General features: G+C 35.9%; 1 protein-coding gene across 1 annotated transcript in view; it reads right to left on the bottom strand.

Annotated features, from left to right (window-relative positions):
* Window positions 1-1,341: 1,341 nt before the first annotated feature.
* KIF20B (kinesin family member 20B) overlaps window positions 1,342-15,798 on the bottom strand; it is a 34,965-nt gene continuing 20,508 nt past the window's right edge. The window contains exons 19-32 of the mRNA XM_009074643.1: window positions 14,176-15,367; window positions 12,677-12,815; window positions 11,794-11,916; window positions 11,277-11,337; window positions 10,578-10,703; window positions 10,190-10,326; window positions 9,053-9,208; window positions 7,861-8,037; window positions 7,150-7,305; window positions 5,758-5,961; window positions 5,284-5,361; window positions 4,400-4,547; window positions 2,923-3,065; window positions 1,342-1,419 (exon numbers count right to left, since the gene is read on the bottom strand). Coding sequence (XP_009072891.1) covers window positions 1,342-1,419; window positions 2,923-3,065; window positions 4,400-4,547; window positions 5,284-5,361; window positions 5,758-5,961; window positions 7,150-7,305; window positions 7,861-8,037; window positions 9,053-9,208; window positions 10,190-10,326; window positions 10,578-10,703; window positions 11,277-11,337; window positions 11,794-11,916; window positions 12,677-12,815; window positions 14,176-15,367 — 2,918 coding nt within the window. The remainder of the gene's footprint in view (window positions 1,420-2,922; window positions 3,066-4,399; window positions 4,548-5,283; window positions 5,362-5,757; window positions 5,962-7,149; window positions 7,306-7,860; window positions 8,038-9,052; window positions 9,209-10,189; window positions 10,327-10,577; window positions 10,704-11,276; window positions 11,338-11,793; window positions 11,917-12,676; window positions 12,816-14,175; window positions 15,368-15,798) is intronic.

The following is a 15,798-nucleotide window of genomic DNA, read 5'->3' as shown; positions in this document are numbered from 1 at the left end:
TGCCACACCTACAATCTCATACCTCCAGGGATGGTGACTCAGCCTGTTCCAATGCCTGACAACCCTTTTGATGAAGGAATGTTTCCTAATAGCCAGTCTAAACCTGCCCTGGTGCAACTTCAATTCCTCTGGTCTTATCACTTGTTACCTGGAAGAAAAGATTGATCCCTGCCTTGCTACAATCTCCTTTCAGGTAGTTGTAGAGAGCGGTAAGGTCTCCCCTGAGCCTCCTTCTCTCCAAGCTGAACACCCTCAGCCAGTCCTAATCAGAACTGTGCTTCAGATCCTGCAACAGCTTCCTTGTCCTTCTCTGGACACGCTCTAGTGCCTTGGTATCTTTCTTGTAGTGAAGGGTCCAAAACTGGACACAGTACTCAAGGTGCCTGACCAGTGACAGGTACAGAGGGACAATCACTGCCCTAGTGCTGCTGGACACTGTTTCTGATACAAGCCAGGATGGCACTGGCCTTCTTGTCCCCCTGGGCACACTGCTGCATGGTTGGCAGTAATTCAAGAAAATAAAAGAAAGCTTCATAAGCAAGAATTAAATGATCACTTACTGGGATTGTCTTGCTTCATCCATGTCAAGAGCAGGTCATTGTCAAAGTAATTTCAGCTCTTTCTGAAAAATGACCAATACTAGTCTTCAAACAGTGCAACATCCTATGAAATATGATGCCTGTGACTTAAAGAAATTCTACTGAAATCATTTCAAATGTTTACTCAGTCACTGATTTTAAGTTGAAAATAGCTGTTCTAGTTGAGTAGAACTGGATGGTCAGAATAAAATGTCAAATGTCAGAGTAGTTCACTTCTAATAGCAGATTATAATCATTTATGGATATTATAATCCCCAAAGAATATCATTCTTATAAATTACTTAATTTAGAAGAATAAATAGGAAACAGTTATAACCACACCGGTAATGAAAAACATCATTTTTCCACATATTGCAAATTCCTTAATTTTGTCCCTTCACAGAATCTTTTTTAAATTTTTTTTTAAGAATTTAAGGATATAAAAATATCAATGTATACTCGGGTTTTTTCCACTCGAAGTTGTGGTAGGTATATTGGCTGTCTGAAAAAAGAAACTTACACCATTCAACATGGGCATAGCTCTTACTGCACAATAAGTAAGTTATGAACACTTCAAAGACAACATTCCTAATAACAAACAAAAAGAGAAGTTTCACACACAGGCTTGCTTAAACTTCTCAACTTTAATGGAGTCAGAACAATTCTATACAAGTATATACAGATTTTAAAGCATGAGTAAATATCTGTTACTTCCTACATACAATCAACTGAAATAATGCAACAGAAATAAGTTCTAACTAGGTTATTTTGCTATTCTTGATCGCAGCTGTCGCTTGATGATTAGATGATCACTTTCCTTCTCTTTTGGTTCCATAAGGATCTGAAAAAGAGTAGTAAAAGGCAGATACTCAGCATTTCTTCAGAGACAAATGACATACACTTCTAGATCTGTGACCAACAGCATGGCTTGTCCCAGAATCTGTTTTCAGAATGAAATTTACTTATTGACTAAAAGGGTGGTCAGTCATTGGAATAGGCTCCCCAGGGACGTGGTGGAATCACCATTGCTGGAAATGTTCAAGAAATGTGTGGATGTGGCATTTGGAGATATGGTTTGGTGGTGAACAGAGTGATGCTGGGTTAACAGCTGGACTCAATGATCTTGGATGTCTTTTCCAACCTTAATGATTCTATGATTCTACTACCTTTGAGTCAGAGGTCTCCAGGATACAGAGATCATTTTATTGCATCATAATAAGAACAAATACTGACAACATACAAAATCTCATTTTTGCTGGAACAAACACCAAAATCCAAAGAAAAACGTGATCCAAAAGCAGCTCTTCTAAAATCTACTACTCATTTTGTGCTACAGGAAGTATATAGAACACATATTTTTAGCTTATGTTTCTACAGTTTTTTCTGACTTTCCTATGATTCAGTCTTTCACTTCCAACCTTCTTAGCTCTTTTTGCTCTGCATTTCTCTCATTTTCTTCTTTCTCCTCTGGACAGCATTTTGGTTTCTGCCACATCCATTCATATAATTTATAGAAAATTCAATAGAACCTCTTAGTATGGGCAAATGCTTACCAAAGCAAAGGGAAGAAAGGATTGAACAGAACAAAGAGATGCACTTCCAACAAAGCAAGAGAATTCTCAGCACTACAGTTACTGTCAAAACCATAAAGCTGGATTTCAGAAACAATACATCAAGCCCTGGACTGTAAGACTCTTTATAGACTGGCTTAGACAGGGCAACACAATTTTAACATATCCAGAAAGCTATCTACACTGTGCTTTGTAAAGGATGGATGCATCCACATCCTATTATGCCGAAATATCAGTTGAGCACAAATGGAATTATAAAACACCTTAGATGCTCAGTCACCCTGCACAGCTAATTGTACATGCAGACCTTTATCTTTAGTATTTCAAACATGTTATTCCAAATCTATGGATCCCTTAATGGTCTATTTCTATTCTCCCTTTATGCTACACTTGCATGAACTGCAACTATGGGAAGAACAAATTAAGACTTAACTGCTGTAACTAGAGGAAAAAGCAAATCTTTCACCTACCACAAGTAAGATATTTGTCAATCCAAATGTAAGATATCTCCAGAACTACTGTATCACATCTACAGTAAATCAGCAGCCAAACAGAGAAGACAGGTGTAAAACCAGAGAAAATTAATTAAAACAGCAGAAAGAAAAGGCCAAAAGAAATGGTTAGGTAGAACCAAGAAATAAGTTGGTATTTTCAAACCTCTTCTGCAACTTGACTAGACCTTCAGGTTTGTTTTGTCCCCCTAATAGGTTATTTTAAGCTAAGATTACAGAAAAGCATTACAGTGGGCAGAAGAGCAACCTGTAATCACTTACTGAAGTAACAGGGATATCTAGGGGGCAAGAAATGTCAGTTGAGTACAGCTTCCTCTTAGCTCGTTTTGGCTTGAGCTCGTTTTCTTTGACCCTTTCCGGTTCTGCAGACTTGGGAGAGCTTATTGTCTCAATCAGCTTCTTTGCTAGAAGACAGATTTTATCATAAATACATGTCTTATATGTTTTGTGAGCCTCAAAATTCACTAATAAAGCAAGTTTTAATTAAAACAGTTTAAAATGAAACGGATGTAGTCTGAAGTTTAAATATAAAAATTCAGAAGTGGTACTTGACTACCACAGTTTTCTATAGCTGGAAGCAGTTTTCTGTAGCTTCAACTGCAAAAGCTTAAAGGACACTTTTAAATAGCACATTAAAAATCAATCACGATTCAGATCTCACTGGAAGTTAAACACTTTGGAGTTAACTTAGGCTTAACTTCTTTGTGCTGACAGCAGCTCAGTGCAGAGTCAATTTTCTCTATATATTTGTATAATTTTATCAAACTAAGACTAAATCTATAAAGAGATGAGTGTATGCACTAGAAGGAAATAAGAAATCCTGAATAGTACTGTTATACAAAGAGGAAAAAAACAGAGGATATGATAATAAAGGTTACAAAGCACAACTCATTTGCTCAAATTAAGTATTTTAAGGATGAACGTTTGAGTAGTCTGAATTTGGTTTCCTTTGATAGTGAATCTTGTCCTCATGCAAACAATATGACAAACCTAGAACATGTTAAAAATCCTAAGTTTTCAAGTTGGTACAGGAACTTAATTTTAACCATCCACATTAAATAGTGACTGATCTTGTTTTAATCAAACAAAAAATAGTGTGTTTTAGCATTTAATACTGGCAATTTTCCTTGTGCCCCTGCTGAATTTAATCTTCCTTTTTTTAAACCCCAGTAACCCAGAGACCATGTCTTACTGTAGGAAAGAGTAAAAGCATATTCTTCAATGGAAAGTCCTAGCAGTTAATCTTCTCAAGGCTATACTTAAACTTAATGAAATCCATTAATTGCTCCATACTCAGTTTAACGAAGTCTTCCAAATATTTGCATGAGACATTGCCTTTCAGATTCTGTAGAACTAATCTTCCTCTCCCACACACATACATCAAAAAACATTAATACAGTTTCCACAGAAACAAGGGATTGCTTATAAAACAAGGTAGGATTTGGAGTTTGGATTGAGCTCTTGATTTTTTCAGAGGAGCAGGGCAAGTTCCTGAAATTGCCTTTTATTCTAAGTTAAAGCACAAAGTAACTCTGACATCTTGAGCCTAACAGTTGTCATTGTTTTTGTGATATATAGGCACACATTCCACACTGCATCTTTCCTAACACCTGGTTTGCCTTTCACACCTAGCCTAAACTTTAGAATCATGTGGTCTTTGCAATCAAGACAACCTCTTCCACTCTGACACTCTGCAATGCTCAGCAAACGGGATAAACCTTATTTAGAGTGTACAAACCTTTAGAGTGAATAATATTAGGAGAACTTTGGAAAAAATCACCAATTCTGTGTAGTGTCCCATCTTTCTTCTTAGCTGACTTTTTACTTAGAGTCGAGTCTTGCTTTCTTAAGGGGAATTCTTTGCTAGAAGACTGTGTAGTAGACATCTGTACAGAAACACAAGATCACTGTTTAAGGTGAAAGTTGGCTTCAAGTTTAATTTCATTCTATTTTACTTTAATGTTGACATTTTGAGCTTTGCTACTGACATCTCTGTTCATTTTAGTAACGATACCACTACAGCAAGCAATGTAGACAGCCTCATTTTACACCCAGAAGGAAAAACAGCTGTCCAAGTTTCACAGAATACATTTAAGGGCATAGTCACATAGGAAACAAATCGTTTCTTTCTTAAAAAAGGCAGATTCAAAGTTGCAGAGTATTTCATTAGGTAAGCTGCTCTAATTGTAAATAAAATCAGAGGAGTTTGATGGGGCAAATAAATCTACTGCCAACTCTGAACCTGCTCAGGGTATTACTGTGGCCTAAAATAATCTTTTTATAATTGCCATAAATGTGACACAAACCTTAGTATTACTTCAAAGGCATTGCCTATAACATCACATATTCTAATAGTATGCTCAAACTAGTCTTCCTAGCTATCCAATATGCAACATCCTTCCCTGTGAACCATTGCAAACTGCAGCTAGTACACTATGCATTCCTGGCAAAGACACTCTTTGGTTGGCTTATAGAGTTTAGTAGAAAGACAATGTGTTTAAGTGCTTAAAAATCCTATTCAAGTCCAATCCTAGATAAGGATAAGATACTTTGCTCCTTTCACAAGTCCACCTTTACAGAAAAGGCTAAACTAACTTTAAAAAAAGTGGAACAAAATCAAACCATTTTCTTGTTGCTTGTAGAAGGTGAAGCAGCCATAGCAGGTTTTGCATTTCTCTTGTTCTCACTTTTCACAAAATCCTAAGAAAAATCAAGAAATTAGAAGAAATTATAATTGATATCAACAATTGCCTAGACAAAAAAAGAAGCAATTCTGCACAACTGGAATGTAATCCCACAGATCAGAGCTGCAGACAGAAGCAAATGGCACCTGCAGGGAGAGAAAAATGCGAAGGGTAAAGAGAAAGTGCAAATCAGGAACAAGGGGCCAAAGAGTGGATCAGTTGAAGCCTGTGACCTTATTCAACACAGGCCAGAGATCCACCACCTGGGGGGCTGTGGGTTTTAAAGATACCCTAAATATATCCTTAGGACCTCAGTGAAAAATCAGAAGGTAAGGATAGAGTTTAAATAAATGATCAGCATAGTACATTGAAAAGCTGCACAATAGATTTCGTCAGTTAGTCTAGCTCGCACCTCATTCATCTCTTCACTCTTCCTTTTCCTTCTTGGCCTGAGCATTTTAACTGTAACTGGTAAGGTGCTGCCCTGCTGCTTCACCTCCATCTTATTGGGTTGCAGAGGTGTGAATTGGATTTCCATCTCTGGCTTTGGGAACCGACTAGTTTTTCCATCTTCTGCGGACACTTCGGCAGAGTCAAGGACAATTTCTGAATGGTCCTGCAAGTATATGGAAATTTTAAGGAAACAAGTTTTAAAATAACTCTGAGTTAAATACTATAACACATATCCTTCCCCAGTGGCTTGTAAAGTAAGCATTCTATTTTCCAGCAGTTAGATTTCAGAACACCTATAACAGGAGTGAAGAAATCTACTTGGACTATAGCAGAGCTTAACTCTTATTGTCTAAGACCCTTTTTTGTTAAATATCAGAAAATTAACATTAGTATCTATAATCACAGAACTTTCCTTGCTGAACTCAGCCTGATGTGTTGTTTCCAAGTCAATTTTCCTGAAGGGCAGAGACAGCTAGTCACAGTTTTCACAGCTAGTGGTAGCAGAATTGACATTATTTTCTCTGTCTTAACTGCTGCTTCTTAGGAACTGGGCAGTAATAGCAGCTTTTGCCAGAAAAGTATATCTTTCTCTAATTTGCCTTTAGGGAGCTTTTCCTTCCCCTTCTACACTAGATAAGTTAATTGTGTCTGTAACAAGGTCCACCTGGCAAGCTGCAAGCTAAATTCAGCTGTGAGACACTTACACATCACTATCTGTTCTCTGGAAGAAGAACAGGCATTCAGGTAGCACCAGTGCCTTCAAGCTGAAGGCCTTGTCTTGCTCAGTTCAGCCACAATCAGGAGTCTCAATACAGTTACAAGTCTTGCAACTCCTGTTCCAAAAATAGGCAAAATTGATCTTTGTGTACATTTCAAATATTGCCTTGTTGTGGTTTTAAGTGGGATGCAAGATACTGTTTTGTTCTTCTGAACCCCCATATGGGCTGGCAGCTTTAATCACAGAATCATCTCATCATGTGATAGGTAACATCATGAAAGTTGTTTGAGTTGAAATCCCCTTAATATTGACATAATCAAACTGAAACAACACTACAAATATTACAGATCCAAGTCTCTAGAACCTGGGTTAGTTAACTCGTTTGCCCCTCAGGTGTAAAAGTTCTATCATGTGTAGAGACGTAGTATGCTATTAACTGAAGTACTTATTTTCTCAGAGTGAATGTGGAAGAGAGAGAGAAAGAATGAACATGAACTCAGAACAGAACATGAAGTATAAAGGACTACAAAAAAAGTTTTGGAAGATACCCAAGACTATATTCTGAAAAAAACAACAAAACAGAGTTATTAACATATCATTAGTACTAACTGTCTATAAATTAAATCAACATACCTCTTTGTTTACAGACTGGTCAGTTTTATCTTGTCCTTCAGGTAAAGGTAATTCTGCCAAAGACTGGGGACTTCCATGGCTAATGTGTTGTTTCAATTCCTTTATAAAATCATCTTTCTCAGCCAGCTGTTTCCTTAATTCTTCTATATCAGTTTCCTTATCCTAATAAACATAGCAAAAATTGCCACAAATTGCAGGACTGTCTAAGCAATATATACACAAGCACCAGTATGATTACTTGCTAGCATCAGTTTTTTAACTGCAGGCTAAACCAGTCAGGTATGCAATACAAAGACAATAATTTCATGTACAAGTGGTCTCCATGTAATGTGAAAAAACATCTTATACAGCCTGGGGTGATGTAACACAAAACTTTTTTTTACATTACTTATTTAGAATTATAATAAGTTCATCTCCAATTTGTTCATGAAGCTCTTGGTGCTGTGAAACAGGGAGCAAATGTGATAGTTTTTTCATATATCTCATCCAAAGCTGCAATCAGTGTGTTTATTTGAATTACTAAATATTTTGAAACTCCAGTTACTATTACAAATTCAGTTTCAAACAAACATAAAGCTTTGCTTTTTAAATTAGCTGCAAAAGGGTTTTTGTTCTTAAACATTGCCATATTGAAACAGAGCCAGAATGCAAAGAGCAAGTAGATTGTTTTGCAGAATTAATGGATGACAAAAACAAACAGAAAGAATTGACCTTTTCTGAAGCCTTCAGTGCAGCCTGTTTCAGTTCCTCTATTTCTTTATCTTTTTGTGTGATGGCAGAGGCTAAAGTCTTGAGCTGTACTTCCAAAGCTTCTACTAGTTGGTCTCTTTCTTCACGCCACTCTTGAAGATTGCTGTCCTTCTCTACCAGCTGTGCAGCAAGTCTTTCCTAAATAGGGAAAGGGTAGGTTAGAATTGAACAACACTTCTACACAGTACCTGAGCTGTTCTGACGGTACTAACTACGCAAAACTGAACTATTTTACGGCCTTAGTAAACTTACGAGTCTATGTGGATCTTAAAAAGCTCACGTATAACTAGTTGCACTACAAATATGCAAAAGCATTAGAAAATCTGTGTTCTCTTTGTGAAGATAAATATTTTTTTTAAGAACACAACTCCTGTTTGCTCGATGTTTTTTTTTAGTAGCAAGTCCCAGGCAAGAAAAGTCACAGATAAAGTGAAAGTAGTCTTAATCTCCTAATATCCTCCTGTACTGATTGCAGGTCCAGAAAGTCATTGTTAATTACTTCTGGATGCAAACACAGCTTTAGATTGTAGAGGTAGATATAATAATTTCATTTGCTTAAGGAATTACAACCTTGATGCAGTCCAGGGAACAAGTAAGGTATCTACTTGTTCTGTACTATCAGTCACTCCAATGCTAGTCAAAACCACCAGCACATTGACCAAGTATTTTACTCTATGTCTGGAAAAAGCTTTTTCTATCAAATTCTGCTTTCTTTTTCTCTTCTTTTTAGTCTCATAAATTGTTCATTTCTGGTTTTTTAGGGTCTTTTTTAAGAAAATACAAGCAATAAATCTTATTTTCCAAAATAAGTTTTCTTAACTTCATTAAGGAGCAATTCATTTAAGCACAGGTTACTTATTGGTGTTTTACACCCAGAATGAAATTTGCAGACTTCATAGTGAGGTGGTAGTGAAAGAACAGAGAGGAACAGGCATTTTAACTTTCATTATAAGTGTTTTTATTTTATGATCCTCCTATTCTTTCTTTTTCATAATAAGAAGATCTCATCTAGGCTTTGCCATGTGAGAAAGTAAAGGAATTTTGACAAAGGCCAACTACCCTCAAGTGCTCACATTGTTAAGATCTGACATGAGATTTGCTCTGCATTAAAGACTTAGACAAGAAGACTCTGATGAGACATACAGTCACTTACAATTTCTGCTTGTTGCTTTACATGATGTTCTCTATCCCCCACAAACTTCCTCATTTCTCTGTTGCGATGGCTCTCAGCTTCTTTTACTTGACTTATGAGTTCCATTTTTTCTTTAAGCCACTTCCTTCTGTCAGCCTGATACTTTGTCTCATTTTCCTATTTTGATGAAACCAGAAATAAAACCATAGGTAGAGATAAAATAAAAAGACTTAAAATCCAGAATACCATTAAATAGATTGATTTCAAAAACATAACAGAAATACTTGCACAGTGTTATTCCAGTATATTCCCAGATGCAAGGATTACATTCCCATTTGTTCTTTGCTTTTGCAAAAAAAATTATCTATTTTCAGCCCTGCTTACTCAGATTGGCACATCTTCATGGAACAGAGGGTTTTTTTCCCCAAAATATTCTAGGTAAGTCACAAACACTATGAAATTTAGACAAATAGTAATGGTAGAGAGACCTTTCTAACTTACAAATCCCCAATCTTTTATGCTGCCCTAAATGAAATGTTAGAAAACTAACTGCTACTTCAACAAAGGCAAAGAATGAAGTTTGAATAGTAGGCAGAGATAATGTGTACCTAAGAATATCACTTCAATCCACAGCAACCTTGTCTCCTTTCCTATCACAAACCTCATCAGACATTCTACCACATAAGACAGAAGACACTTGTAAAGTTGCTTATAAAAGAAGTCTACTATCTAATTCAATGAAAATTACAGGGAAGTACTCAGCCTCACAGAAAGGGCTTACAGGTCATGCAGCAAGTACGAGATCTTAAGAAAGTTTTAGTAACTAACAGGAAAGAGGTTTGGAATGGGTATTGGGAGCTGGATTAAGACAACTGTAAGAGGAGACCAGCTGCAGAAGCACCATCCATGGTAGCAGTGTAGAGTAGGGAGGGTGCCCTCCATTATGGGGCATCAGTGACACTGTGCATTACAAAGATGCTGCATCCAGACTTCACTGCGCTGGTGCACTACAACATTTGGAGGAGGCTTCCTTCACCAGTGCAACAATTTGCCCTATCACACCTTAGCTCTTGAGACAGCAGTGGCAAAAAAAATTTAGACTCTTGAATGAAAGTTATGGCTTTAAAACTTGGTATCAATTATGTCATCACATTTTACCTTCAGTTCTTTTTGCAGCTTTAGTAATTGCTCATTTTCATTTATGGTTTTCTCCTCGTTTTTGCTCATCTTGTGCTGCCAATCACTATTGATATGGTTATTCAGCTCTCTGTATTTTTGCTTCCATTCTTCCAGTTCTAGTTAGAACACAAAATGAGTTCACATAACGTATAGTTTCAAAGACACATTTGAGCATGTTCACATCCTTCTAATAAAGTTACTTGGGTTTATCAGCTATGATCACAAACAACAGAAGTCTTTTAGAAAGTTGCTATGTGTTACGTAAAAGTAATGCCTAAATGACAAGGAAAACCAGAAATTTAAAGCAGATATCACAATACATTCAAAATAATTTTGTCTCCCTGCTCCCTTTCCACGAAGAGATTACCCAAAACTAATCTGTTGGTCTCTTCCATTTTGGCTTCAAGCACTTGATCTTGTTCAATCTGAGTCTGTTCTTGTTCTTCTAATGTCATTCGCATATCTTCAATGATTTTTTCCTTTGCACATAGATCTGAAAATTTGAAAATTCATTTACAGATGACCCTCCTCAAAGTTCCCACCATTCCCTTCTGAAGTACCTTAATTACAAGTCATTTCCCCATTCCCTGGGATCAAAAGCTCTATTAGAAAGAAACAAAGCATCTCTGCTGAGCTGTCCAAATAGTGACTCATTGACTCAATTTAGATGTGTGTTTCGGTGTTAGATGTCAGACTATGGTTTGTATGTCTATGGGAAACTAACCATTGTTCAACTGCTAAATGTTTATCAAATCTACAGAAATTAATATTTTGCTAGTTCATGCTTTTGTTAAAGCAGACAAATGCCAGCGTTTAATAAGTTAACACTGATACTTTCTTTGAGGCTTATGTTTGTTAATCTGAGATTGTGATGTCTTTGCTTACAAATACATCTAATAAAAGATTCAATAAAAATTGGTTCCTGACTGTAAGATTTCAATGTCCAAGTTGGAGCTTCTCAGTATTTTCAAATATACAAGACTCTCCAAATTCATTATCACCTGACCACTCATTATGTTGACATTCCATAGAGAAAAAAAAAGAACAAATAATGGATTTTTCTGACCTTTATGTGTTTTCTCATACTGTTTGGAGACTTCTTCCAGCTTCTCATTATTTGACTGCTCCTAAATATCACATTGAAAGCAAATTAAACAAAACTATGCTGAAATAAACATAAACTAGAAATTAATAGCTTTTCATTCTGAATTTAATAACAAATAACATATTTAAGACAAAGAGTCCAAATAAATAAGTTCTTCATATAGTGTAAAGGAGCATTCAAGCTGTTTAAAGAAATAAAGAGGAAGACATTACTACTAACATATCTACATGCCACTAATCAGAAAATCTGCAGGTATTAAGTATGTATTTACCAGGCAGACTGACAAATTGTTTTACATGATGTCCTGCATGAGAATTTCTTTAAACATCTTTTGTTCGTCTGTTAAAACTAATTTCAGCTGGCTACACTTAGCTTACAGAAGAGGGGGCAAAATTTCTCCTGCTGCTTGGAAAACTTGCCTCAGTAATGGATTAGTTAACAAAATTAAGAGCAAGTAAAATTTTGGAAAAGAAAATACCTTTTTAAGTTGCAGAATTGTGCGCTGTTTGATCTCTAATTCTTCACTAAACTGGTTTTTCATTTTCTCAAGTTCATTGACCTTTTTCCTCAGGGATTTCTCCTCAGATTGCATTGCACAGACCTGTAACAAGACAGGAAGCAAAGCTAAAAGTTGTAAGCCTTTTACAATCTCTGTAAGTTAATTAAATTAATAAGAGTCAAGTGTTTGCAATTATCTTAACTAAATTTCAGGGGCTGAGTAGGAAAGGCTGCTAGGGAAGACATTTATACTTGAGACCTAATTCTTGCAATGTTCTTTGGATTTTAAATCTTTGCAATATCTCATGAGATTCCTAGAAAACTTAATGCTTGCTAACTTTTACCAGTGTTAATTGTTACTATTTAATTATTCCATTTATTCATTTCATCTCTTCAACATTAACAGAAAGCTAGGCTCAGATTTTAAAGAGGCTCTAGAACTTAGTGCTTTCCTTTACCAATTAATCTGTCTTTCCCTCCCACAGATCAGTATTTTCCATGAATCTGAGGTCCAAGGCTTTGAAGTCAGCACAAATAACAATGTAAGACTACTGTTCTTATAAAGATTTTAAAGTCCTTCTCCATAATCAGATTAGCCATAGTTTTCACAACCCTTTTTTCAAGTGTATTAATAAAATTTACATGACCTTTCAATATCTGCATTAATCTGTGTTCTGACATCTGGTCTTACCTTCTAGTTCACAACTTCAATGGATATGTAACTTAAGATTCAATGTTACTCTAAACAGCCTTAATATGGATCACTTTAAACATTTGTAGCTTGAGATTTGGGGAAACGTGTTTTAATAACAGAAACCCAAGCCCAAACCTGCAGAAGAAATACTTTGCCTCTGGTTACCAACCTCGTTTTGTACTTGCTGAATTTGCTTCTTGGCATCAGAAAATTTCTCTTTCAAGTCTGTATATTCTTCCTCTTTCCTCTGCAAATCTTTTTTCAAACTTTGTACAAGGGCAGAGCTCTCAGAAAGATCTTTATGTAGCCTTGGGTTAGAAATTGAGAGACATAAATAACATTAGTGTCACACATCTCAAAAAACAGCTTTTACATATTAACTCAGGCTCTTTGCTGGTTTTATTGACAAATAGAATCTCAGATATATCAATGACAAGCTTTATAATTTTACTTTTGGGTTTCAATTTCTTATTATATGATCCTGAAATAACAAATTCCTCAGAGCCACTTCTGAATACTGAAAATTGCTTAAATAATATCTTTTTAAGCAGAGAGGTGCAACCACTTTTATTGTGAGGTGTTCTTACAAAGAAAAAACAGAAACAAGGTTAATATCAAGTATTTTTGAACTTGATACCTACATCCCAGTCCTTATAAGGGGCAAAATAAATAAAAAGGGAAAAAGACTACAACAGTGCAACAAGCACTGCTGTCACAAGTGCTACAAAGAAAATAATTAGTTTGGTGGGTTTATTTTTAAATGGTCACATTTATTTCAAAGACTTCGTAGTAAGACATCATGGATTTTTACTTTTAAACTAATTAATTAATAGAAGGGTTTTTTAGATTCTACATGTGACAATGCAATACAAAGTCTCACAAAATGAAAACCTTTCAAATCTTTGCAAGCACAGGGCTGAGGATCATCAGAGCTTCATGATAAATTGTATTCTGGAGTATATGTAGGTACCCACAGATATGGCACTCAAAAAACCATAGTCAGAAAGCAGAAGGGTTACATAGCATCTTTAAGCTATTGTTCCATAACTGCAACTTCTTTACCATATAGGAAATATATTTTTTCAGACAGATGCAATCTCATATTTATTAAAGATTTTATAAGTAGAGGCTGAAGAAAGTTTTAGCCTCCTACACACATTATTCATTTAAGTCCTGTAGTAGACTGTGTTCACCTAGAATAGCTATTACCAAAATCAGCTTTTCCTGTTTACCCCCTAGGCTTTCTTTTTCTTTCTTCTTTTCCCTTTTACTATTCAGTCCTTTCCAAAGAAAACACTGCCTGCTTTAACACGGGTCACTGCATATAACATTGATCTATACATAATTTCTTCCAGAAAAAGTATGCAACAAAACCATTAGAAATCCCCAAACACTTAATTTCCTTGTATGCTCCTGTTTCCCCACACAGTAGTTTCACATGATTTAGATGTCTATTTCTGAAATCATATACACACAGGTGAGGAAAACACTGCCAACAGAATATGCAAATGTAAAATTCAAGTATTAACATTTCTCAAAGAAACAGTTTGGTTAATCAAGTTTATAAACATGCAAATATGTTGTGTCAAAATAAACTGATGTTGACATAAGGGAGTTTTAACTAGCTCTGTTCTCAAAGTGCTGTTAGTGATCTGATTATTTACTTACAATTCTATAGATTGTATTTGCTCATCCTCCTTTTTCTCCTTCTGCTGAAGAGTGTGCTTCATGCTCTCCAAGCTGTTTGTCAGCTGCACAACTTCATCCTTCAGATTTGCTTCTTGATCAGACAGTTCTTTCAGTTTTTTGTCTGAGCTGGTGCATTTTTCTTGCAGAGCTACTGTATTACCTTCTAGGTTTGAAATAATAGATTCTTTTTCTTTGAGTACTTCTTGTAACTTTTTTATGCTGTCATCTTTATTCCTAAAAGCCTCCAATAGGGATTCAAGATCTTTTATTTTTCTCTTGTAGCCAGTAGCTTCCTCCTGAAGCTGTGCAATTACTCCCTGACCTTCTGCAGCCTGTTTTTCAAAATCCTCAGTTTTCTTCTGCATTTGCTCTTGTAACTGATTCATAAGATCTTTTTCCTTTGCAGACTGATGATTTGCAACCTCATTTAATTTCATTTTTAGTTGATTATTATCATTCTCAGAATCATGAAGACTCTTCTTTAAGTCTTCAACTTGTTGAAGTAGTTCTTGAATCCGATGACTTTTTTGTGAAGAAGCCCTAATAATAACTTTGCATTCTTCCCAAATACTGTCAATACTGCGGTGAAAGGAGTTCTCCTGTCTCAGATCTGCTGCAGAAGTAGTCTGGAACTGCATGGATACAGGACTCGTTTGAGCTGTCTGTGGTTCATCTTTTTGAGGGTCTAAGGAATCCTTTAGATTAACTAAGTCAACATCCATAGCATAAGACTCTAAGTGACATTTATACAGCTCATCTACTTGAGACTGCATTGTTTTAATTTGTGATACTTTATCCATTATATTTTGTTTAGCACCTGTTACTTCATTATTTAGCTGAATAATCTTTTCTTCTTGTTCCCTATTTATAGTTTTCTGTTTGTCCAATTCAGAAGCAATCTCCTGATACTCAGCTTGACTTCGCTGAAGTTCTTCACTTAAGCCAGAAGCCCTTTCTTCAGAAGCTGACAGCTTTAGGTGCAGGCTTGTTATCTGCTCCCTGAACTCTTCTTTTTTGTTTTTTTCTCTTTGACATCGTTCTTCCAGTGCAGCTATCTGACTTTCCAAGGTTTCTGTTCTTTCCTTCAGTGCTAGTATTTCTGCATGGGTCTCAGAAGCATTAGCCCTCTTTAGATCAAGAGAGTAATTTTTCCAACTCTCTCTCTTATCTTCTGAAAAAACCAAAAACACAGCAACATCAACAAACAAACGAAATACAGCTCAGGTTGATTAAGATCAATAGTACAAGTCACTAGCAATATCAAAGAGCAACTGCTCTATAGAAAATGGTAACCACCTGAAAGTCACATCCTCATATAGTCTTTTGGAGTCCTGAAGTAGTTAAAGCCCTCTGAGCCTCTTGGGTTTCTAGACATAATTTGCAGATAGAGGTGCTCCAAAGACTTAAAAAAGTTTGCTATGGCTCTATTCCAGCTTTCTACTCTTCACTAGTAGCAGAAAAATCAATCTAGTTTCACTTTATTATTTATTAACAGCCAGGAGGTAGATAACATTCATAATCATACCTAGTTTCCACCTTCACTGATTTAATAATCCCTTTAATAGAGCAGCAATCAGCCATCCTACATTTAGAGGAGCAAAT

Source organism: Acanthisitta chloris, unplaced genomic scaffold, assembly GCF_000695815.1.
Source record: "Acanthisitta chloris isolate BGI_N310 unplaced genomic scaffold, ASM69581v1 Scaffold42775, whole genome shotgun sequence".
Taxonomy (NCBI): Eukaryota; Metazoa; Chordata; class Aves; order Passeriformes; family Acanthisittidae; genus Acanthisitta; species Acanthisitta chloris.
This window is presented reverse-complemented; position numbering and strand designations above follow the sequence as displayed.